Source organism: Myotis yumanensis, unplaced genomic scaffold (assembly GCF_028538775.1).
Source record: "Myotis yumanensis isolate MYYU_CA2020_CCGP unplaced genomic scaffold, mMyoYum1.0.hap1 SCAF_2, whole genome shotgun sequence".
Classification (NCBI taxonomy): Eukaryota; Metazoa; Chordata; class Mammalia; order Chiroptera; family Vespertilionidae; genus Myotis; species Myotis yumanensis.
In genome coordinates, this window is record NW_027223753.1 from 28,453,916 (window position 1) to 28,477,977 (window position 24,062).

The 24,062-nt window shown below is 49.0% G+C and overlaps 1 protein-coding gene across 11 annotated transcripts in view; it reads left to right on the top strand.

Annotated features, from left to right (window-relative positions):
* Nucleotides 1-24,062, top strand: part of ERI3 (ERI1 exoribonuclease family member 3) — a 132,256-nt gene that overhangs the window by 71,899 nt on the left and 36,295 nt on the right. For all 11 annotated transcript variants that reach the window (XM_070404919.1, XM_070404915.1, XM_070404909.1 and 8 more), the window contains one exon: nucleotides 1,099-1,171. In XM_070404919.1, the coding sequence (XP_070261020.1) occupies nucleotides 1,099-1,171 (73 nt within the window). The remainder of the gene's footprint in view (nucleotides 1-1,098; nucleotides 1,172-24,062) is intronic.

Below are 24,062 nucleotides of genomic sequence, written 5' to 3' on the forward strand. Positions count from 1 at the left end.
CCCCTCTCTGCTCTAACAAAACAAGGGGCTAGTGCACTGGAGAGAACGTAGGCTTTGGAATGAGACAGACCTGGGTTCATTTCTTGGCACTATCATTTTTTAAGCTGTAGGATCTTAGGTAACCCCTCTGAATCTCATTTTCACATCTATAAAATGTAGGCCACAGTACCTACCTCACAGCATCATTCTGAAGAATAATGTGAAACTTTTAATAAGATATTTAACATATTGTAGGCCATCAGAAAATAGTAGCTGCTGATATTATTTTGAACTAGAGGCCCAGTGCATGAATTCATGCACGGGTGGGGTCCGGCCGGCCTGGCCCAAATTGGGGCGGATCGGGGCTGGACCTGTTGAGAGGAGGAGACCGCAGGAGGTTGGCCGGCTGGCCCACCCTGATAGGGGTGGGGGGGCCAATTAGGGACCAGCGGTCTGGGGGAGAGGGACTGCAGGAGGTTGGCTGGCTGGCCCCACCCCCTATTGGGGTGGGGGGGCGATCAGGGGCGGGGCCTGCTGGGGGGAGGATCTTCAGGAGGTTGGCCAGCCAGCCCCGCCCCCTTTTGGGGTGGGGGTGCTAATGGGGCGGGGCCGGCTGGGGTGGAGGGGCTGCAGGCCAATCAGGGTGTGGCAGGCTGATTGGAGGTGGGGCCAGCCTGGGGGAAGGACCGAGGGGAGGTTGGACGGCCGCCCCACCCTCGATCAGGGTGGGAGAGTCCAGTCAGGGGCGGGGCCGGCTGGGGGGAGGGGCCGAGGGAGGTTGGATGGACGACCCCCCCTCCTCCCCCATCGGGCCGGTTCGCTGGCTGCAGTGGGTGTTATAGCAACTGGTTGTTCCAGTTGTTCCGGCATTCCAGTTGCTGGCTTTTTATATATATAGATAGTCTTCAGGTTTTCACATTTGGATCTGAGGGCTGGATATGAAGCCCAGTGTCCAGGGTGCTGGAGGTGGGGGCCCTTTCTTGGGTGGGATGGGACCCATGGCTAATGGGTGGGCTTTTTGAGGTCTATTTGCCTATGGACTCTATGTTGGATTTCCTAGCTTAAGACTCCATACCTGGGACGTGTGTGCCCAACTTGTTTTCTCTTCCCTTTTTGTAGGCTCCCGGGCCAGTGCCAGTACTTGGGCTTGCCAGTGGCAGATTACTTCAAGCAGTGGATTAATCTGAAAAAGGTACTGTGTCTGAGCCCCACTTGGGTGCTTCGTCAGGTTCTCCTGTGCCTCAGATCTCCCCTCCCTTGCTTTCTTTTCTCATTTCTGTTTTTTTCTTTTTGTTGTTCTCATCTTTCCTTTTCTTTCTGTTCTTCTCTTTTCTCAACATCCCTGTTTCCTCTTTTCTAGCTAATGAGCCTTGGAAGGTTGTGGTTATTTCTGAAAGTGGGGAGCTGCATGTGGGGACCAGGCTGCTGAGTGGAGTATGACACTTCCCTATTTGGTATCACCCAGATGTGCAGAGAAGTTCCAGTAAGGGGGTTTCAGGTTCTTGCTCAGAGCTGAATCTCTGGGCTGAGCTGTATTATTGCCAGGAGAGATGCGGTACTAACTGAATCTCTGGGGAAGTCTCCTCTTTAATGTGATCATGAGTGTGGCCTCTGACCCTTCTGACTGGCCCTGATATCTTCCTCTGGTTGGCAGGTAGCGTTGGTTCAGGCTGGCTTTGGTCCTGCCTAGCCACAGCAGAGCCTTGCTCACATGAGAAGGGCCATGGAAACTACAGCCCAGTTCCCGAGGAGCACCAAGCACCTGGGGAGAGGGCTGAGGCTGTGGGCTGAGAGGTGGGCCGTGGCAGATAATGGATCCTCATAAAACTCTTCTTTCCTAGTGTGTGCTGTACCTCCTAGGTAAACGGAAGAAAGGAGGCGTAGGAATAGACTCCCTAGATCCCTGCTCTAGTGGATCCTTGCTCCAGGAGGCTCAGTGCACTAGGGAGGCTCATCCCCATAAATCCTTCTAAAGTAAGATCAACAGCCCTGGGCAGCCTCAGGAACCCCATGCCACCAGTCAGCAATGACTCCCAGGAAGCTTGGAGAAGGGAAAACACACCAGGGGTCAGAGTAGTGGCTGCCAGGGGGTTCAGAGAAGAGAGGTCAGGCTGGGATCCTAAGGATTTGGGTCTTGAACTGGGCATATTCAAGGGAGATGCAATATGAATCTGAGGAGGAGAGGCTTTCTAGGCAGAGAAAGTAGTGTGCTTTTGGTGTGTGGGGGTGGGGCTAGAGCTAAGTGAGCATGGGAAGGAGCAGTGAGAGAGAATGACCTTGGACTTTGTTCCATAGGTCTCAGGGCAGCCATTATTTGTGGCAACATTTGTGAACTCTTTTGCTTTTCCATGGTACAGAGGCCTCTGCACTCTGCATTGTTTGTACTTTGATCCCTACCCATCTTTCCTGACACACATAGCCCCCCACCGCCTCATGCACCCAAACAACAGCTGCTTACTACCTGCCATCTTTGGCTGTGGAAGTCAGGCTCTGTGCTACCTTCGGCTCTTGGCCTGCGACCTTACTTCTCTGTGAAATGCCCCCTAGTCATCTTCATCGGGTATTTTCCCTCTCCTTAAAGATTCAGCTCAGGTATCACCTCTGCGGTCAGTCTCTTGCCTTGAGGCTCTGTAACACTTTGGATTTTAGAGTGGTGAAACTGAGTCGGTGTGTGTGTTTCCTTACGGCCATGTCTATTTGGAGCACAGAGACTGAATCTGGTTCCTTTCTGTGTCCCCAGTGGCCAGATCAGGGCTAGGTACAGAGTATGTGCTCTGAATGATTGCTGGCTGCCTGGCTGGTCTTTGAGAGCTGGCTCCATAGAGGCCCTCTTACTCAGGATTTCACAGAGTTGCATGTGTGGGTGTGGTTAGGCCTGCGCTCCTAGAAGACAGCATGCCAGCTGTCAGAGTGCATCTGAGGCTGCTTGCTGGCCTTGGCAAATGCAATGTGAAGGCCCTGCCAGGTGAAGCAGGCGCTGACCATGAACAATTGCTCTGTGAAGTTCACTAGACTTTTTGGTATATGGATCGCTCCCTGCCTCTAGGTTCCTTAGCAGAAAGGCAGGAAAGCAGCCGACCCGTGTGGTAACATTGCCACTCAGGGCTACCTTGATGCTGCTGCAGGTGGAAGTGGGCTGCCGTAGCCTGTTCAGCTTGGTTCTTTGCCAGACTGTGCTGAACCATAGAGGGGAAATGGGCACAAGGGGAAACTGAGGACCCTAATCCCAGTTGGCCTTGTGATGGCCCCTTGGGAGGTAAACTTAGCCAGTCTAAGAAAAAACAAGAGGTCTAACCCCTTCCTTCCTACCCTCTAGCCACCTCATGTTGCAGCTTTGCTTGAAGGTCCAGCAGGAGAGATGTCTAATTCCAGACTTTGGTTCAGTCCTTGCCAGCAGCCATTCAAATTAGGGAGGCTACAGGGCCCTGGAGGTCCAGGGGCATGGTGATCTTTCTGTTGTTTATACTGCATGACTTAGTGTAGGCTACACAAAGATACCTGCTCCCTTAAAAAGAGTAACAATAAAAGCAAAACCAGAGAGGTCATTGCCAAGGTTGTGGGAGTATCATGCAAAGGCTTACTCCATGCCTTCTTTCCCCATATGTGACCCACACTCTGACTATCTATAGCAGTGATGGCGAACCTTTTGAGCTCGGCGTGTCAGCATTTTGAAAAACCCTAACTTAACTCTGGTGCCGTGTCACATAGAAATTTTTTGATATTTGCAACCATAGTAAAACAAAGACTTACATTTTTTTATATTTATTTTATATATTTAAATGCCATTTAACAAAGGAAAATCAACCAAAAAAATGAGTTCGCGTGTCACCTCTGACACGCGTGTCATAGGTTCGCCATCACTGATCTACAGGATCCACTCCTGTCCTTGATCTTACTTGGTCCCTCCTTCCTTTCCTTCTCTTCTCGACTCCCCTACAGAGCTTTTCCCCATTAAAAAAGTGGGGAGGGTTCTGGTCTGCTTGGCCACCTAGATCTGCCTACTAAGTAAGCAACTGGGAGTGAATTCACCATTCCCATTTCCTAAGACCTCTAATCTGAGGAAAGGCAAAATGTTGTTTTTCAGCCGCCCTCTCCTGTCCAGAAATGGTGCGGGTTGCATCAGGGAAAAGCAGCTTTTAATGACCAGATTTCCACATCTCCCGCCTCCACCTACTTCCCCTGTAGCACAGTGGAGCAAGCCAATGTTTGCTGACATTTGGAGTGTCATTGAATGATCTTATACTCTTATTGAACTGTCAGCTTAGAGAGGACTTGGGGCCCTGCTCTCAGCTCCCTCCAGGAGGTCAGAGCTTCACTGAGGGGCCAGAAGAATACACACACACACACACACACACACACACGCATGCCCATGTATAGTCATGTGAACGCATACACACAAGTGGGCATACCCAAAATTGCTAATAGGTACACATACAGGCATAATACATATTCATATAGTCACCTGTGGAAATATACAGACATAAATGTGTTTATGGAAACATAATCATAGGGAGTAAAGACACATGAATAAAAAGAAACATACACATCTTCATCAATAAACATATCCTTGAGTGCCTTCTGTGTTCCAGGTACTGAACTAGGCCCAGGAGATATAACAGAAAAGATGGATGTTAAATAATTTTAATTGTATTATAACAATACAATTGTTAACAATTTCAGAGTCATGGGGACTCGACCTATGGGGTTGGAGAATGGTTCCCTGAGGGGTGGCTAAGCTGGGATCTGAAGGATGAGCAGGAATTGGCTAACGTTGTGGCAAGGCCCTGAGGTGAGAAGCCTGGCAGCTTCATGGAGCTAGAATGTAAGTTCCATGAAAGTAGAGAATTTTTGCCTCTTTTGTTCACTATTCTGGCCCCATCACTAATCATTATTTGTTGAATGAATGACTGCCTGAAGCATAGTCAATGTGGGGAAGTGAGGAGGGTGGCATGAGGTGAAACTGGAGGGGGAGCTTATAGGCCACACTTTAGACTTTGATCTTTGTCCTTGGGGTAAGGGGAAGCTAGTACAGGGTACTAAGCATAGAAGAGTCTTCAAAGGAGCGAGAAAGGGCAGGAGCTGTGGTAGGGCAAGTGTGGGGTTGAGGCAGGTTTTGTGGTTTAAGATGGAAGACATATGTGCTTGTTTGTAGGCACTATTAGAGGAGGAAAGGTTGAAAATATAGGAGTAGGAGAGGTCTCTGAGAAGGTGAAAGGAGATAGGATGGGAAGCCCAGTTTCTTGAAATTGGCTGTCTTCAAGAGGAAGGTCCCTCTTCCATTGTGATGGGGAAAGAAGAAGATAGCTGCAGGCAGGCTTGTGGGTTTGATGATGGCAAGTTGAAGTAGTTCCCATCTAATAGCTTTTTCTCTATGAAGTAGATGAGTCATTTGCTGGTAACTAATAGGGGAGAGATGGGAAGGTTTGGAGAAAGTGGAAAAAATTGCTATATTTTAGTAAATAGAAGTGTGAGCTGACTTGAGAAGTATAGTAAGATTTTAGGCAGTGCTCAGGGCCCAGTTGGGGCTGATGATATTAATTTGTAGTGGAACTACTGTGTTCAGTGGCATGACTTATTTAGCAGAGCTCAGCTGCCTGGCTATGGGCATGCAGAAGACAGACATTTAGCCTGGTTGGTGTTGCTCAGTGGTTGAGCGTCGAGGAACCAAGAGGTTGCCGGATCAAGGCACATGCTCAGGTTGCAGGCTTGATCCTGGGGGGGGGGGGGGGGGGGGGCGGGGGCTGAGGGCTGGGGGGGCGGGGGGAGCATGCAGGAGGCAGCCGATTAATGATGTTTCTCTCTCATCAATGTTTCTGTCTTTCTATCCCTCTCCCTTCCTCTCTCTCTAAAAATCAATAAAAATGTATTTTAAAAAAGAAGACAGACATTTAGAGTCATCTAGGGTGGATATTTTCCCATGAAGTGTGATGAAAGGAACAAAGGAGTTGAAGATATTGTCAAGACAGTGGTTGCCAAAATGGACTATGAGATCTAAAGTGGATATTGAGGGAAGTGAAGACAGCAAGGGGCCTGATGGAAAAAGTAGATAGGTCCTAGTAAGATGAGGAGCAGTTATATCAGGTATAGCTGAACGTGCCAGATGGGAGGGTAATAGATTATGGTTAGACAGTAGGATCTCTGAATTAGTGATTTCAGAGATGGGGCAGTTATAGGTATTAGCAAGTTCCAAGATGTGCCCATGGGAGTGGGTAGCTAAGGTTGGGTGGAGGAGAATATTATCCTATATAATAAAAGCCTAATATACTAAGTGTCTGACCATTTGTTCATCTGTTCGACCAGTTGCTATGACATGCACTGACCTCCAGGGGGTAGACACTCTGACCAGTAGGTTAGCTTGCTGCTGGGGTCCAGCAGATAGGACTGGGTGAGATGGGCTGGACATGCCCTGGGGACCTCCCTCGGTCCCTCCTTGACCTCAATTGTGCACCGATGGGGTCCTTCGGCCTAGCCTGCACCCTCATGCAATCCAGGACCCCTCGGGGGATGTCAGAGAGCCGGTTTCGGCCAATCCCCGCAGGCCAGGCCGAGGGACCCCACTGGTGCATGAATCCGTGCACCAGGTCTCTAGTTGTAAATAATAGGTCAAGAAATGGAGGGGGCAGATGAGACCTCCATAAGGATGTGAATAGATAGATATATACATGCACACATAAAATATATATATATACACACACACACACACACACACATACATACACTCACTGCATATGCGTGGACACATAGGTATAAGTATATGTACAAATGCATGCCTGCACATATATATATACACACAAGTCACGTCCATCAGACTAAGCCATGCAAGTTCGTGCACATACACTCACAAATGGCCTGGAATTCCCTCTGATGTCTGAGCCTGTTTAGATGGGCTTTGGAGAAGCAGGCATGCATCCTTAGGAGGATTCTGAGTCAGTCCTGGCAGACGGGCCTCAGCCAGTCATGCTCAGAAGTTGTAGGGGCGGGGGTCACCTAGAATTTAACAGACCCAGCTGTACCAGGGCATGAAGACTGCTGCTCCACTTTTCTTCAACCATTCTTCTACCATCTGTGCTATATGCCCTGCTGCAATTTCTGGGTGCTCTGAAGGGGTGGGGCTGGGGCCAGCTGGGACAGAGTAAGGAAGAAGAGACCTTCTTGGGTTCCTCCAGAAGTATTTCTGCCTCCCCTCCCCTGGGAGTGGACAGCAGAAGAAACTGCTAAAGGGAAGGTTGTTGTCTACGATTGAGTACGACTTTTTCTGACCTTGGAGCATTCAGAGTCCCAATCAGCGCAGTAATAAATTAAGGGCTTATGGAGGAATAAATTCTCAGCCTTAATGAAGTTCTTTGCTGGGGGCCATAGGCAGGTCAGCAGGTCGGGGATGAAGCAGATTGGAGGCTCCAGCAAGTGAGCTGAGCTAGCTGGGCAGCCATCAGAAGTGGAAGGATCTGAAACTCCGTTGGTCAGGTCACTTTTTGGTGTTGTGGGGATAAAGCTGCATGAGTGTAGGCAGCCTGACAGAGGCTGGGACTCTATAGAATGCTAGCTGCATGGTGCTGGCTGCAGATTGGGGCTTTTCAGAAGCTGATTTGGAGAAAACAGTAATGAAACAAAAAGAGAAACCAAGAGAGGCATGAAGATCTAGGGGCCCTGTGATGTGTTTATTTTGTTTTATTTTGGAGTGAGGAGGACCACTCAGTGGTAGGAACCAGACTGGTCCAGGTCTTTGGCATCATCTGAAGTACAGCGTTGTCTGTGGGGCAGCAGGCAATTATAGGCTGCTCTCCTGGTGGGAGCCAGTTCAGAGGCCAGGAAGATAAGGGCCTCTAGCTATCTTTGGGAAGAAATACTTGTACAGAGGACAAGACACAGGCACCAGGTATAAATGAGGGAGAGGTGGGACGCAGGCAGTGACAAGGAGAGGACAAGTCGGAGAGCAGCCCAGAGCTTGCTGCTGGATTTGATGCTGTAGTCCTGGGAGAGGCCAGTTTGGGGGCTGGAGGCTACTGAATTATAGAGCTGAAACTAGAAGCCAGGCCTCAAGACTCCACATCCTGAGCTTTTTCTCTTTTCATCCCATCCTCTACAACATCTACCCTTGGGGATGAGCTCTTGGGATGCAGTCCAGAGGGAACAGTGCTGTGTTTGGGGTCAGGGACAGTAAAGCTAGAGAGAATGTCTCCTTTCCTCTCATCTTCCTGCCCGATGGCGGAGTGCCCTGCCTGGGCTTTTCCTTTAAATATGTCTTACAGCTGTCTGAACTCTGAAATTTCTTTCACTCCTTCCCTCGCCTTGTTAACATGTGTTGCCTTTGGGGTAATCAGGGAAAAAATATTATGTCCTTTTACAATTACCGGGTTTTGGAATATTAAAATGTCTCGCTGCATCGGCACTGTTATTTTGATTGGTATTCTAACCTTTGACTAGCCCATAAAGCGCGCCGCTCCTGAAGCCAATATTGCAGGACTGAAATTTAATTCCGAAATGATTCCAGATAATAGGGAGACAGATAATATATGCATGAAGGATATTATGTTTGGACTAACTGCAGCAGGGCCAGGGCTGGGGAGCTGAATAATAGCCCAGAGTGAGTTATAATCTGTGGGACAGAAATGCCTTACTGTCAGGGCCAGGAAAGGAACTCTTAAATCAAAGGCCTGGGAAAGGGTACGATTGCAGTGTGCTTATTTTGACAGGAAGAACACCAGAGTCAAGAGGATAGGTGTAGAAGGCTTTGGCCCATCCTTTCTCTTTAGCAAGATACCCAAGGCCCTGGATGATCTGGCTCATGGTAGCATCCCTATCTTCATATCTCCTGTTCCTCTAACATTCCAGCCATATCAGACTTCTTGCTGCTCTTCAAATAGACCCGGTTGTTTCACTTCCCTTTGCTTATTCTGTTCCCTTTGCTTACATTGCCTTTCTCCTTTTAGTGTGTTGGAAAAATTCCTCTTCATCCTTCAAAACCCTCTTCTGTGAAGCCTTCACTGATGTTCCCACACCTCTGGTAGACATAGTTAATCACCTCTTTCTTTGTATGACTTCAGTACTTTTTAATGAGTGTCTCACATGCTTTTGTGATCGTCTGCTTCCATGTTTATGGTTCCTACGAGACTGAGTAACTTGAGGTCTGCATACCATCTATTTCTGTATTTCCATTGCTCAGCACCGGACCTGGCACACGCTAGGGATCAACAAGATTAGTTGGACCCACACTGAGTACAGGGCTTTACTATAAGCTCCAGAGTCCAGATGCCTATTCCCCTGCCAGATTTCCCAGACAAATAGACTTAGAGAAGTTAAGTAGCTTGCATAAGGGCACATACCCAGGAAGAGGTAAAGGTAGGATTTGAACCCAGGTAGGTGTATCCAACCCAGGCATGGAGCTGGAGGCCAGGATAGGAAAGACAAAAACACACTTCCCTGACTTCTTCCTTGCATAGCTCAGGTCTTGAGTCCTCTGCTGGAGACTGCACTGGTTCTTAACATTCATGGGACTCAAGTCCTGGAAGGGGTTGTGCCTCCTGTTGCTACTAATAACCTTTGGACAGTTATTTCACACAAGACACTTCTCTGTTATGACTTTGTACCTACCTTGAGGAAGGTACCTAACTGTGATTTTGGAGAGCTCTTAGGGAGGTAGACAGGCAGAGTACATGGAGCTCTTAGTAAAGTCTGAAAATTTCACAGACATTCCCCTCCCCTTAAGCACTTGGTGGAACTTATATTTAGGTGTATGTGATAAAGAAAATATATAATGAAAAAAGTTACAGTGAATTTGGTTGGCTTTTAAATGGATTTATATTTTGTTAATTACAATGCTATCTATTTGTCCATAAGCCCGGACAGATAGTAAGGCTATATATGAGACTTACCCTTAACTTAGTCTTCAGGTGATGCTTAGTGTATACACGGCCCCTGGGGATGTGGCTCACAGGCTGGAAAGCATTGGTACAAGAGAAAAAGCTTAGGAGCCAGATGAGCCTTGTTCATACTTCTAATACCGCTGCCAACTAGCTGTGTGATGGGGATCAGTTCCCTAACCTCCCTGAAAATATAACAGATGACTAATGCCCTGGTCGGTGTGGTTCAGTGGTTAGAGTGGTTAGCCCATAGGCCTGCGCACCAAAGGTTCACTGTTCCCAGTCAAGGGCACTTACCTGGGTTGTGGGTTCACTCCCTGCCCTTCGTCAGGGCATGTGCAGGAGGCAACCAGTCCTGTGTCTCTCTCACATCGATATTTCTCTCTCTCTCTCTCTCTCTCTCTCTCTCTCTCTCATTTTCTCTGTCTCCTTCCCTCCCTCTCCTTCCCTTCCATTCTCTCTGAAAAGCAATGGGAAAAATATCCTCAGGTGAGGATTTAAAAAACATATTTTTAAATGATGTTTTTAAAAAAACATTTTTTTTTTAAATGATGACTAATTTCTTACATACGGAACTTAGTCTCTGGAGTTCAGTAGACTTGATTTAGAATTTTAACTTGGACTTACTAGCTGTGGGGTTTTAGGAAAGTCACTTCACTTCTTTCAGCCTCAGTATTTTCCTCTGTAACACAGGAAAAACAGTACCCACCTTGGAGTTGTCCTGGAACTGAAATGATAGCCCTGTGCCTGTGCTCTCCCTGCTCCTTGCACTGTCTTCTTCACCCCTGTAGCCTAGTCGTCTCACCGAGGCTGCAGGCGTGAAGGAGACAGGAGCTCAAGGCAGAGATACCAGCCTTTGTGGGCAGGAGCTAAGAAAAAGAGGCCCCAGTGGAACCCAAGGGAGCACTGGGGAGGGGGAGCCTGATCCCATCCTTGGACTAACTGACCCTCAGCTCACAGAGGAACAGAGTCGACCATCTCATTGTCCTTGAATTTCAGCTGCCATCAGCATGTCTATTGTCCAATGAAGTACAGTCACATTCACCTTCGGACAGTTGCTGGCTGTCACCCACCTGTGTAATGACCTTGGACAAGTTAGTTTCCTTCTCATAACCTTGGTTTCCTCATTTGTAAAGTAGAGATAATAATAATAAACAGGTGCTGCTCTAAATGCTCTATATAAATTCAATCCTCAGACAACTCTTTAAGTACAATTATTAGCCATCTTACAGATGAGGAAACTGAGGTACAAGAAGTGAAATACCTTTCATAAGGCTCAGCAGTGAGTGATGGAGTAGGCTGGTGCAACTGGGCAGTAGACTGCAGAGACCGTGCTCTGAACTTACTTGCTGTGTTGTCTCAAGTGCAAAGGAGAAGGAGCCATTTTCACTTGGCATGCAGGAGAGAAAGTCAACAAAGGTTCATAAGGAAACACTTGAGTTGAGCCTTAAAAGAAAATAAGTTTTCAGGAGACAGGGTGGAAAGGGCGCATTTCAGGCAGGGGGAGCAATGAACAAAGGCCTGGAAGGGTGAGACAACTTGCTGGATTGGGAAACTACAAACAGTAGTTTTCGGGTCTCTTTAGGCTAGTGATGTGCACCAGCTGTGTGTATGCCTCTTACCAGAGGAAAAGCAGAGCAAGCGCAGTGAGGAACCATTGCCCAGTTCTACAGTGGAGTGAGCCTAAACTGCCTTCTAAGAATGAGGCAGCTCCAGAAAGCTACCATCCCTTATGGCACTATTGGCTGTGGGCAGTCTGAGACTGCTATGCCAGAAGACCTCAGTGTGCTTCTGGCAAAATGTGCAAATTACAGTGTGAGAAATCAGTTAGGAATGTTTGTAAAGGTTTTCAAGTGCTAGTGCTTGGTGTGTGGGTAGGCAGCCTGGCACAGCCTCAGCCAGGGAGCTGAGCTGGCCTGCCTTGTTCTGCATCCCAGGTAAGTGTGGCGGAAAGGGGGAAGGAGCAGGGGAGGGAGTCAGCTCAAGACAGGTGTGATTCTTTCTACCTTCGTGAGGTTCCCTGCAGCTGCTGCAAATCCACCTTTACCCTGAAGTTGCTTGCAGTGCCCTCAATGGCAGGTCTTAACAACAAGGCCCACCTCATAGTCTGTCTGCCTCTCACTGGCTGCTGCTCAGAGTCTGCCCTGTTGAGTGATGCAACTTCTTCGTCCTGGTTCCATTGTGAGCCTCCTCTGTCTTTCTCTTGTGTCCTTGAGGAAGTGACTTTTGAGCTCACTCTGGAACAGGGGAGAGAGGAGAGCTCTCCTCGGTCTGTTTAAGGCCTGGATTTAAACCTAGGCATCCTGTCCATAGCGCCCATACTCTAACCCTCGGGCCAGGTGCTAGGGCCTACAAGAGCCCCGTCCGTGCCTCTTGCTTATTGTGTGTGGCCTAATCTGTCTGTGCAGGACCACAAGCCACTCAAAGAAAGGGACTAGATCTGCTTCTTCTCTGAATCCACAGAGCTAGGCAAGCAGAGGGGACCTCAGGAGGCTAGTAGAGGCATAGATGCTGAGGAAGAGCTGAGGGCACTTTGGGAGAGAGGCGAGGAAGGGGGAGGCAGCAGGGGGAAGTGGACTCATCAGTGTTCAGGATTAAGTCTGAGAAAGCTAAGGGAACACCCTTAAAAATCTCCCAGGAATTTTTGTTTTGCTTTTTTTCCTTTTTGTTTTTGTTGTTGCTGCTACTGTTACTCTGGACCCTGGAAACTGGGAGGAGTAACATAAAAGAAGGGTGAAGGACAAGGAGACTTCGTTGAAGGCAGGAGGTACAGCCCTGCCTCCCATCTCCCACACTGCCCTGCAGACCACTCTGGAAAGGCAGTTTGACCAGGTCAATGGGTATTAATAAAAGAGCACCAACATATTGAGCCCCAGTTGGTGCTAGCCTCTCTGCTAGATGCTTTACACACATTATTGCATTTAATCCTCAGCTACTCATCAAGGAGGGGGCTGTGGTCCCTATTTTACCAGTGCTGGAATAGAGACTTGGAGAGATTAAGAAGCTTGCTCAAGGCCACATGACCAGGATATAAATCCATTTTCTCTCTTTCCATGGCTTTCTTCTTTCACTTGTTGCATTGCAGATACCACCTAAGGGCAGTTCCTCTGGCCTGGCCTGGTTTAAGCTGGAGGCCTGGGCAAACACATACCAGCCTTTACTAGTGGTATGATCAGTCAAAGTCAGTGATTAGAGAGGAATAGGAATTGGCTTCCCAGGTCTCTTGGGAGTACCACCTGTTCTATGGGGATCTGTGTATGTAAGAGGATATGCCCCTGAGCACATGCATGTCTATACACGTTTAAAGAAGTGTATCTCTCTGTGGGGATGTTTGTGTATACTTAGGTGTGTGCACATGCCCCCATGTAAGAATATGGTGAGGATGTAGGTATGGGATCTGTGGTTTAACTCAGGCACCTGGAAGTGGGCAGATGAGGCCCTTGTCTCTAGAGGACAATGTGCAATACAAAGAACCCTGGGCTGAACTTGAAGCTAGAAGATCAAGACAAGGGCTCTGGTGTTCAGTCATTTGCCCTTTCTGAGGCCTCAGTTTCCTCATCTAACAAATAAGGGAGCTGGATGAAGTGATCTCTTCTACCTTTGCCATTCTTAGATCATTCATGGTATCTTCGGTCTCCTCTTTTTGCTCCCAGTAAAAAATGAGACAGATGCAAGGAGAGTGAGAGAAGTTCCTCTTTTACCCTGACCTTTGATCTTTAGCATTGAGACTACTCTGCTATTCCACTGGGGAAAGTTGAGGGTCCAGGAAAAGCAGGGCATTGCCTGGCATCAGTTAGGAGAGCTCGCGCTCAGGTGTTAGGGGAGCATTTGGACAACTGGTGCCTGTCGCACTGGGCCTGGACTGGAGCTGCATGCCATTAGGCTTTAGGCCTCTCCATGAGAATATGGAGTGAGGAGAAGCTTGTTGTCTCCCTAAGACAGGCCACAGCCCAGGCCCTTCCTCTGGCCTTTGGTCCCCTTTATTGATTGTCTGGGCAGATGCAGAGTGATGGCCAGGCAGACCAGGAGAGGTAGCTGGACGTGTGTTCACATTCATGTGGGACTTCCGGCTCAACACGGGGTCTGCTGTGAGCTCAGCTGGTCTGCTCTCGGCTCTCTTGGGGGAAGAGGGTTTAGAGTTGGGTGCCTTTATTTTCTCGGGCTGATTCCTCAGGGCTGATCTGAGTGGTTCCTGGAGATGGGACCTTTGTCTGTTTCAGTCTTCAAGTGGTATTATAGCAGGGTTTTGTCTATTCTGTCCCATTAATTAGCTATCAATTCCCTGAAATTTCCAGATTTGACTAGCTGGGCCGCTAGAGAAGGAATGAGCGTTGTGTGGACTTGCAGTGCAGTTCCTTCAGTGCTGGTGAGGACTTCTCTCTGCTGGTTGGGCTTAAATCAGTCTGGACCTAAACCTCAACTCAGGTAGCAAGTGACCTATGCTTTGCCAGGGCCAGGACATTTAAATTAACACCAAGTCACCAGTCACTCACTGAAGCCTTTTGTTAGAGAATTTAGACTCTGGCGAATCAGGTCTGTTTTCCACCTGTACAGAGATCCTGGTCTAGCAGGGAAGATGGGTGGGGCAAGGCAGATTGGTGGCGGGGCGGTGGGGCGGGGGGGGGGGGGGGGGGGGGGCACAGTAGTAGTAGTAAGTGCGGTGATAGGATATGTGAATGGTGTGAGTTAGTGTGTTTTTTAAAATAATTGATTTAAAATTCAGTTCCATATTGAGTTGGAATTTACAAGAGACAGAGTCTACATAAGCATGTCTTTGTGCTCCCCTGCCTGTGCAACTTGATAAGCTCAGATCTACCTGAATGAGCTAGCTCCTGCTGCAGCCAGCCCTGTGACTTCGTCAAGGGCCTTAAGGCAGGGCCCTTGAGGGAGCATAGGCTGCCATACTTGGAAAAGAGGAATGGCCCTCCTGGGGAGATGAGGTCCAGGCTAGTTACTCAGGAAGTGCTTGTGTGTGTGTGTGGGCAGGTGTGCTTTTGAGTGTGCACAGGTATGAGCTCAAGTGTGTGTATGGCAGTAGCCAGTAGTCTGTCCTCAGCATCACAACCAGATCTTATAGTGCTAGGCCTGAGCTTGGCACCTACTTGGCTGCAAGCAGGAGTGAAGGCTGTAGGCAGATCCCAGGGCAGCCATGAGGCCTCCCCAGTGGTGTGTTTGCTGTGCCTAATTACCCGGCAGTTGTTTAACTATGCAAGCTGCATGCCTGCCTTTATTGCGCTGTGATTGCTGAGCTGCCTATGGGGAGTGTCATAAAAAGATATAAAATGCCCATTATCTGTCTGATGCCCTCCTCCTGGACTGTGGGTGTTTGTGTTTTATTTTATCTTTATGGCTCGAGGGAAGCTCTGTAGGAAGGAAAGGGAGGGAAGAAAAAGGAGGGGAGAGGAGGCCCTACAGGAATTGAAGAAGCCCCCTTCATACTGTGGTCAGCCATGAGCTGAAGGGCTCTCCTGAACTGAGAGGAGAAGTAGAAATGGCGGGTCGCCAGGCTCAGGATGGTGCTCAGGAAATAAGGCCCAGATCTTCCCTTCCTCATCCAGCTGCAAGTCCTGCAGCTTATTTCCACTCTACCCATGCTAGCCTCCGCCCTACACATACATCTACTGCCTTGGGTGCAGGGCGATCTGCAGAGGGTTCTGAGAATGATCTGTAGGAATGGTCTATATTGCCACTCAGTTCTTTACTGGCTTTGATTATTCAGATGGCCTCCTGCCTCCTAGAGCTCCATAGCTTTGCTTTGAGACAAATATTGTGGGTATCACCTCCTGCTCCTTGAAGCCTTCTATTCCTACAGCTTCAGCTTCCCTTTTCTTGCCAGCTACAGTGATGTATTCAGGCCAAGCCTATTCAAGAATTGACTGGGTCTTAAGGAATCTTCCTAGACCAGGAGAGGGAAGAGAATTAATGATTTGAGCACCTGCCTTGTGCCAGACAGAACCTGTATATGGCACTGAGGCAGAGATCAGAGATCACAGGGGTCCTACCCTTGAAGAGCTCATACTGTGTAACCAGAGTTCCAGTTTCACAGTAGGTGTTGAATAAATGTTTGTCAAATGGGACTGAATTCAACATAGTCATTCATTCTCATGCAATAAATGGCTATTGAGCACCTACTGGGTCAGGCACTCTGCCAAACACTGAGATAAAATAGTGAACAAAATAGACAAAATTCTAGCCCTCAATGCTCATTTGAGTTTATTGGGAGAAGGATTAAAAGATTTAAACCCTGGATATCTAACTTCAAAAACCATGCCTTTTCAATCATGACATGTTGTTTACCATGCCAGAACCATCAAACCCCAAGCTATCCCATACTGACTGTCTAACTTCCCTACTTGAAAAATCTTAATGTCTACTGAATGAAGTACAAACTCTCTATCCCATCCTTTGAGACCCCCAAAGTACCTTTCCAATTATCCCAAGATAGTCTGTTTGGTCCACTTCCAGCCTTATTCACATTTGTTTCATTTGCCTATAATACCCTTTGCTGCATCCCTGCCTACTGAACTCCCACTTATCCTTCAAGACCTGACTCCTTTATGTCCTCTGTGAAGACATCCACTTTCCCATTGGGAACTTCCTCCCCTTCAGACATCTATATTGAGTGCCTAAGCACTGTGCCAGAGCTTTCCCTGGCTTTGTTCACTGCTGGTGAGCCACCTTCTATTATATTAGAGGCCCAGTACACAAAATTCATGCATGGGTAGGGTCTCTAGGCCTGCTTGGCGATCAGGGCCGATTGGGGCCTTCCTTCCCCCGGCTGCTGGCTGGGGCCTTCCTTCGTTCCACACTGCCCCCTGGTGGTCAGCGCACATCATAGTGGGCGGTCGAACTCCCAGGCGGTCGAACTCCCAGGCAGTCGAACTCCTGAGGGGACAATTTGCATATTAGCCTTTTATTATATAGGATTGTACTTAAAAAGTTTTATTGAAATATAATTCACATACCACACAATTCACCCATTTAAAGTGTACAATTCAGTGTTTCTTTATTCACAGGGTTGTACAACCATCATCACCATCTAAGTTAACAGTATTTTTGTACCCCCTGAAAGAAACTCCATTAGCAGTCACTTTCCAATTTCCCCTCAAATACCCTAGCCCTAAGCAACCACTAACCTAATTCCTGTCTCTGTAAATTTACCTACCCTTGCAATTCTGAGAATTTCTTATATGTGGCCCTTTGTAACTGGCTTCTTTTACTTAGCATAATTTTTGAGATTCATCAATGCTGTACCATAGGTCAGTACTTTATTTCTTTTTATTGCTGAATAATATTCCATTGTATGGATATGTCACATTTTATTTACTCATCAACTGGTAGACATTTGGATTGTTTCCACTTTTTGCCTCTTATGACGAATGCTGCTGTGACCATATATGCACAAGTTCACTTTATTGTTTTTGCTTTTTAAAAAAACACTTGTCTGTCTTTCCTAGTAGAGTGTGAGCTCCTGACCCTGAGAGTAGGGGGTACTTCTTTATTGTTCACTGCTGCGTCCCCACCACTTAGTCCATGGTTAGCACTCAGTAAGTGTCAGTGGATGAATACATGCATGCTTTCTAATTCTTTTTACTCCTCAAGATGTAATAGCAAATTGTGGGGACCTATTTTCATCCCATAACTCAGTTTTCCCTGGATATAACTGCATACATATATCCACCACCCAACTGAAGCACAAGTTCATTTGTCAATATCCTGGATCATGCCCCTTTCATTCCACTGTTGACCTCTCTAGTGTAAGTCCTTGCCCAGCAATAGCTGATCTGAGAAATTTTTCTGAGTTGCCCCCATGATCAGAGACAGCCTCTAACTCAGCACTGAAGCAGAAACCGATTCTACCTTCCCCTTTTCTTCCCTCTTTTGCTGAGGGGCCTGGATTGTTTTATACACGGAGGGCTGAGCCTGATGGAGAACGTGGAGGGAGTATTGGGCTTTCACAGGCTGGCTCTGGGGGAGGAGAAGATGCTACCCCTGCCACCCCAGTCAGTAGCCTCTATGAACTGTAGAAGTAGAGGAATTCCTAGAACCAATAGCTCTGAGAGGTTAGTAAGACTAATATTTCTCTTTTCTTTGTACTAACTCACCCTAATAGTTTGAGCCCATAATTAGAATTGGGCTTTATTAGACTAATTAGGAGGTGGGAATGATGGTAGGAGGACATGCGGAGATGCATAGGGTGTTGGGCAGTAAATCTAGGGTTTTAATAGGTTTGTTCCATAATCAGGTGGTCTGGAAGGCTGGGCCCCCTCCCCTCCCTTCTATTCCCATCACTCCTTGAAGTGGCCTTCACACTTTGCCGTCCTTGTCCTCGATACTGGCAGCAGCTCTGGGATATGGGGGACTGGAGAGGGAGGGAGGAGACCCCACCCGGAGCTTCATTGCCTATGCACGCGCCGTCCAGCCTGGCGGCATGATTACCTTGCTGAGAAATCCGTCCAGGCGCAGGGCTGCTGATAGCAATCATTGATTAAGAGGGTAATTGTCCTGAAAATTCAGATTGATCAGAAGGCAGAAATGATAACTTGTGTAACTGTGTTTAAAGCCACGTCCTGTCAATAGAAAAGACTGAGATGTATCGCGCCAAGAGGGGGGCAGAACAGATGGGTGTGTGTGGGCGGGTGGGCGCTGCCATCCTTCTCTCAGGGCTGAGCAGGATGTTTCTTGTCAGTAACCTGGACTATTGGAGATTCAATCACTTTTATCTCCCCCTCTCTCTCAATCCAAATGCCTTTTCATATTAGGAAATTAGAATCGGCCCTGCTCATGCAAGATTTATTAGCTCTGCTGAGCAGTTGCACCGAAGAGTAAATGATTTTGCTTTGCTGGAGCTTTTTACACATTAGGACCCAACTTCTTCCCTGTTCTGTGCCACTGGCTGCCTGGAGGAGTGGGCTCCAGAACCAGATACTCAGGGAGTGAGCTTTCAAAGTCTGATTAGGGGGAAAGGCATCACTCGGGTCTTGATCTGTCCGAGACCCTGTTGTGTCTGGCTGACTTCCTTCTATCTGATCCCCAGACATCTCCCTTACTGGAGTGTAGGTTGTCTTGCGCAACTGAAGGGGCCAAGCCTCCTGAGGGGATGGGGTGCATCCCTCAGAGTTGGATGGCCATGGGAGGCTCGTCTTGGGAGGAGGCACTGATATTTGTATTAGATAAGGATTGGCAATAGTGGCAGCAAATAGGCCGGAGGTGGGGGGGCATGACCTCTCCTTTCAGAGCCTGAGATTGTTCTCCTTTTGAGGGCAGGGATACAAGGGCTAGAGCATCTTTCTGAGTCCCTGGGGAAGTTGTCCAGGAAGTTGCCTGGGAGTTTAGAGTGTGGAAGCTAGTTAGACTAAGTTTAGGGGTGTCTGGGCCTGCTGGCTGCCTGTGTCTAAAGGACTGCAGGATTGACTGGCTGAGGTTATCTTATCTGCCAGCAGTGCAGGCTCTTACGGAAGAAAGGGCCTGGGATCCATGCTTTTGGAACTGTGCTATGGCCTTGGACTCAGAGGCAGTGTGGGCCTGTGTGGCCAGCTGGACCTGCCTGCCCTGGAGGCCAGGGCACCAGTGGAGTAGGTTGGTTGTAGAGAAGATCTTCCTCCTTCACTGAGGCTATGTCATTATCTCTCCTTCTTGCCTTCCCTCTTCAGCCCCCAGCCTCCTTGGGCTGTTTGGACCCATGGACAAACATCAGTCTCTGTCTTTCTTCCACTCTCCTTATCTGCAGGTGTCCGATCGTGGAGGCCCGTTGGAGCAGGTGAAAGTGTGGAGAGTCCTTCTGAAATGGGGCTGAGGGGAAGCTAATGGAATTTTTGGATCTTTTGTGAAAGGGATGTGATTCCAGGGACTACCTTCTGCCCACTTTGCCCTTTTGTTTGGCCCTGTGAAGCTTCCTTTTCTCTGAACTTTTGCATTATTTCCCCCAAGTAGAGGTGTAACTAGGCTAACCTGAGAGTCGGGGCTGGAAGTGATGGTATTCCAGGAGTGAATAATGAGAGGAGACAGCAGCCATTTTGATCCAAGAGAGGACTGTGTTTTGTGGCAGGGGGTAGAGGAAGGCTTTTTAGAGGAAAGAATCTTGCACGTGTCTGCAAGATATTCCCTAGATGGGAACTGCCTCTAAACAGACCACCAGGTCACCACCTTTCTACTGAGGGTCTGCTTCAGGTCTTCTCTATCCATTACCAGACTCTGTCCTCGGAGAAGCCTTGACTTCCTCAGGTAGCTCCTCTTACTAGGCAGGACTGGGCAAGATGGGCCTTCCTTCCGCACATGTGCCATCACCCCCTCCCCTCCATTCCCCTCTGAGGGTATGCTGGGGAATAGAGTAGTCGGTGGGGGCTTGGTGCAGCCCCCCTTCCCCCTCTATGATGGATTGTGAAGGAAGTGGATGCATAGGACCAACTCAGCTTCCCAGTGTGGGGTGCTTCTGTCTCTGCCTCTGAGCTGGGCTGCCAGCTGCCTAGGAATGCTTTGCAGTCCAGAGGGAGGATTGAGCCATGTTTGGCTTAGTCTTCTGCTAGGGCTGGTTTGGGCAAAGTCAAGAAAGAATGGAAATATCATGGGCAGCTTGGCCTTGGGAATAGAGAACTCAGAAGACAGGCTTCTAGTGGAGTGAGGGAGACAGATAGTCACTACAGGTAGTGTAAGAGTTGTTGCCTTCCAGAGCGCAGGAGAGGGAGTGCCTAAATTCTCCTAGAAGAGCTGATGAGCATCCAGGAAGGGGGAGGGGCAGGGGGACCATGAATTGAGTCTGTGAGGAGGGTGGGCAGTGCACTATGGAGACAAGTGTGGACAAGCATCTGGGCAGAGAAAACAAGAAATGTCACTGATCAGTTGTGTTAGGACTAAGGCTGTGGCCAGTGGGTTTTTCTCTGGCACACTTCTTCATCATTGTTTAGAGGTATGGGCCCTCTCTGTTTTAGCAAGCCTGAGGGGTACCTACTTTCACCATCTCCCTGGTCTGCTGGGGGCTACCGGCCTTAGATAGAACCAGCTGGAGCCTTAGGTTGGAAAGATGTGCTGGACAGAGTTGAGGGAATGGACCCCAAGCCCTCCCTCAACTCTGTTCCTTCTCTCATTCTGCCTCAAGAACAGGGAAGGGAGCAGAGGTTCAGGCTATGGAAATGGCTCTGGTGAAGCGTTAGGCCAGCTTGCTCCACCCGTGCTAAACCCATTCCCAGCCCTGCCTTGTGCCGAGATACAGCTCTGTTGCCAGGGCCTGGCAGGGAGGCGAGGAAGAGACCGGGTAGCCAGAAGACTCATTTTCACTGGAATTTGACCTAAAGCAGGATTGGAAGGGAAGAAAAGAATTTGAACAAAAGTGCAGGCAGGAAGGAGCTGTTAATGAGCCTTTCTTTCTCTTGGGGACAGAGCAGAGCGCATAGCCGGGCGCAGCGCCTGCTCTCCTCAGTGGCTCTCTAAGGGAGCTGTAGTCTCTGGCCGCTGCCTGCTCTCGCGCTCTCTCCTTTTTTCCCTCTCCTCTTTCTCGGCTCTCTATTATGGGGACTTGCTCCAGCTCTTTCTCTCTCTTCTGTCTCTCCTTTTGTTCTCTCTTTGTCTATTTATCACACTGTGAAGGTTGAAAGAGATGTTATTAATCTGGGAGAATGAAGGCAGGATTAGTGGTATGAATCGGATTTTGAGAGGTGTAATGATAGAAAGACTCGCTCGGCTGGCGGCCTGCGTGAGCTTGATAAATGGGGAGCACTCCAGACTGACTCGCGCCTTCCTCCGCGCTGTGTGCCCTGCCCGCTGGGGCGTGCCGCGCTCTCAGATCTGCCAGCCAGCCCACCCCGCTCCTACCTGAACCAGAGCAAAAAGCCAAGGGTAAAGCAGACACAAATATCTCCCATCGCACTTGGAGACATCATTGCTTTCAGCACCCTTTTCAAGTGGAGGCCTATCGAGTTCTCAAAGGGGTCTGGGCAGAGGGGGCAGGGACCTAGACTTCTGCCTGCTTCTAGGGCTTGTGAGAGTAGAGCTTCCCTCTTACCCTGACATGGATGTCAGGGGTCAGGGAGTAATAAGGCAGTCCATAGACCAATCATACCAGACCATATGTAATATGCAGTTAAGCCAAGTGCTTCTGGGAGAACTGTGATATGAACTATGGAGGGATTGGACATGGAAGAGGGAGGAAGAGAAATCAGGAAGGGCTTCCTGAAGGTGGTATCTTGGCAGACAGGTAGGATTTAGAAAGAGTAGAGGAAGGCTGCTGTTCTAGGTGGGAAAATAGCATAAGCAAAGGTGTGAGGACAGAAATAAGCCTAATTCTTGTGGGAGATGAAAGAGCCTCGGATCTGGTGAATTTCAGATCAAGAAGGGACTTAAGAATTCAAGCAATTAAGTCCCCACTTTCCAATGGGGAAACAGGCCTGGGAACTCGAGTTGCTATTTTCTATTCAAGTCCTGTTGCTTGTGCTAAAGGCGCCCCTTCCCTCATCCTGGGACGATACAGTGAGCCTTTCTTCTGTAGCTTTATAACCTTCATCTTTGCAATCAGGAGATCCTGGCTTAGGTTCACTGCTTCTTAGTCGCCAGCCCTTTCCCAGCCTTGGTTCAGGGCTCTCCTCACCCCTGCCCCCAGACCAATCTGCAGTTTGCAGGGAGAGTTCTGTCCCAGCCAGCTGAGTGCTGCTTGTGTGGTGAGGAGAGGAGTAGGAGGCAGCCCACCTCATTCTGGACTCCAGATGCCTCTGAGCCTGAGCACTTTCCTCCTTTATATCCCTCTGCAGTTCTCTCTGATCGTTGTCTATTGCAGTGACTGGGCACTTATTGGTGGCCATGTCTGCTTCTCCTCAAAGGACAGTGGGTTCTTTGAGGACAGGATCTACATTTGAGTTGCCAGGGTCTGGAAAGCCTTCGGTGAATTCATGTAGCCTGGCATATAACAGGTTCTCAGTAAATGTTTGCTGTGAATGAATCAGTGTGATTCCTAAGTCTATACTCTTCCATCATAACACACCTGAGTAGAGTGAAGGTAGAGTTGACAAAGGGAGGTACAAGGGCCAGGATGTTGAGTGTGCCTGGAGAGGAGGCTGTTGCCTCTCAGCCTTCCTTTTTTCCCTCTAAACATCAGAGAAGAGAAGGGCCTTATCTGACGCTGAAGGCGTTTATTTTCTTCCTGGCTGATCTTATCTACTCCCACAGTGTCATGCACCACCCATACACTTTCTTTCTTTTTTTAATTTACTAAGGGCCCAGTGCACGAATTCGTGCAACTTGAAAGGAACTGTGGTCCGTGAGGCTGAGGTAGCCACAGGGGTGGGTTTCGGCCCATCCTCCTTGCTCCTGCCCGGCCCCTCCCGCCACAGCCCCTGGTCTCCTGTCTGCCAGCAGCCTCGCTCCTGCCACCACTGCCGCCCCCGTGTGCTGACGGCACCGGCTCAACTTGCACCCCCTGACAGCACGGAGCAATTGGGGCTGGCGTCAGCAGCAGGTGCCAGCAGGGCTGATGCCCTCAGCAGGTGCAAGCCACAGCTGCTGCCCCGATCGCCCCTCAGGAGCAGGGGGAGGTGGAGAAGCCCTGAGGGGCAATCGGGGCCAGCAGCCACCACTTGCACCCGTTGACAGCTCTGAGCCATCAAGGCCGGCACCAGGCACCAGCAGTGGGTGCAAGTGGTGGCTCTGGCGCCGACAGTGGGTACGAGTGGGGCCAGCACTGCAGCAGGTGCAAGTGCCGGGTGGGACTGCAGCATGCGGGAGCAAAGAATTTTCAGTAACCACCAAAGGCTCGCCCCAATGACAGCAACCGGCACCCAGCCTTGGTCTGGCACCCCCGCTCACCTGCTCCACCATTCCACTGCAGCCAATTCCCACTATGTTCCACGCACAGCCCCTGGTGGTCAGCACACACCAAAGCAACCGGTTGTTGGGTTGTTCCGTGTTTGATCTATTTGCATATTAGAGTTTTATATAGAGAGATTTTTTTAATTGATTTCAGAGAGGAAGGAAGAAAGAGATAGAAACATAAATGATGAGAGAGAATCATTGATTGGCTGCCTCCTACGTACCCCCCAGTGGGGATTGAGGCTACAACCCGGGCATGTGCCCTGACCAGGAATTGAACCGTGACCTCCTGGTTGATAGGTCAATGCTCAACCACTGACCCACACCGGCCGGGCCACTTATACACTTTCTTAGGACTGTTTTGAACTGAGCTCCTCCTAGTCTACATGTCCACCTTCTCTAGGCAGCCCACCTTGGATGTCCCACTGA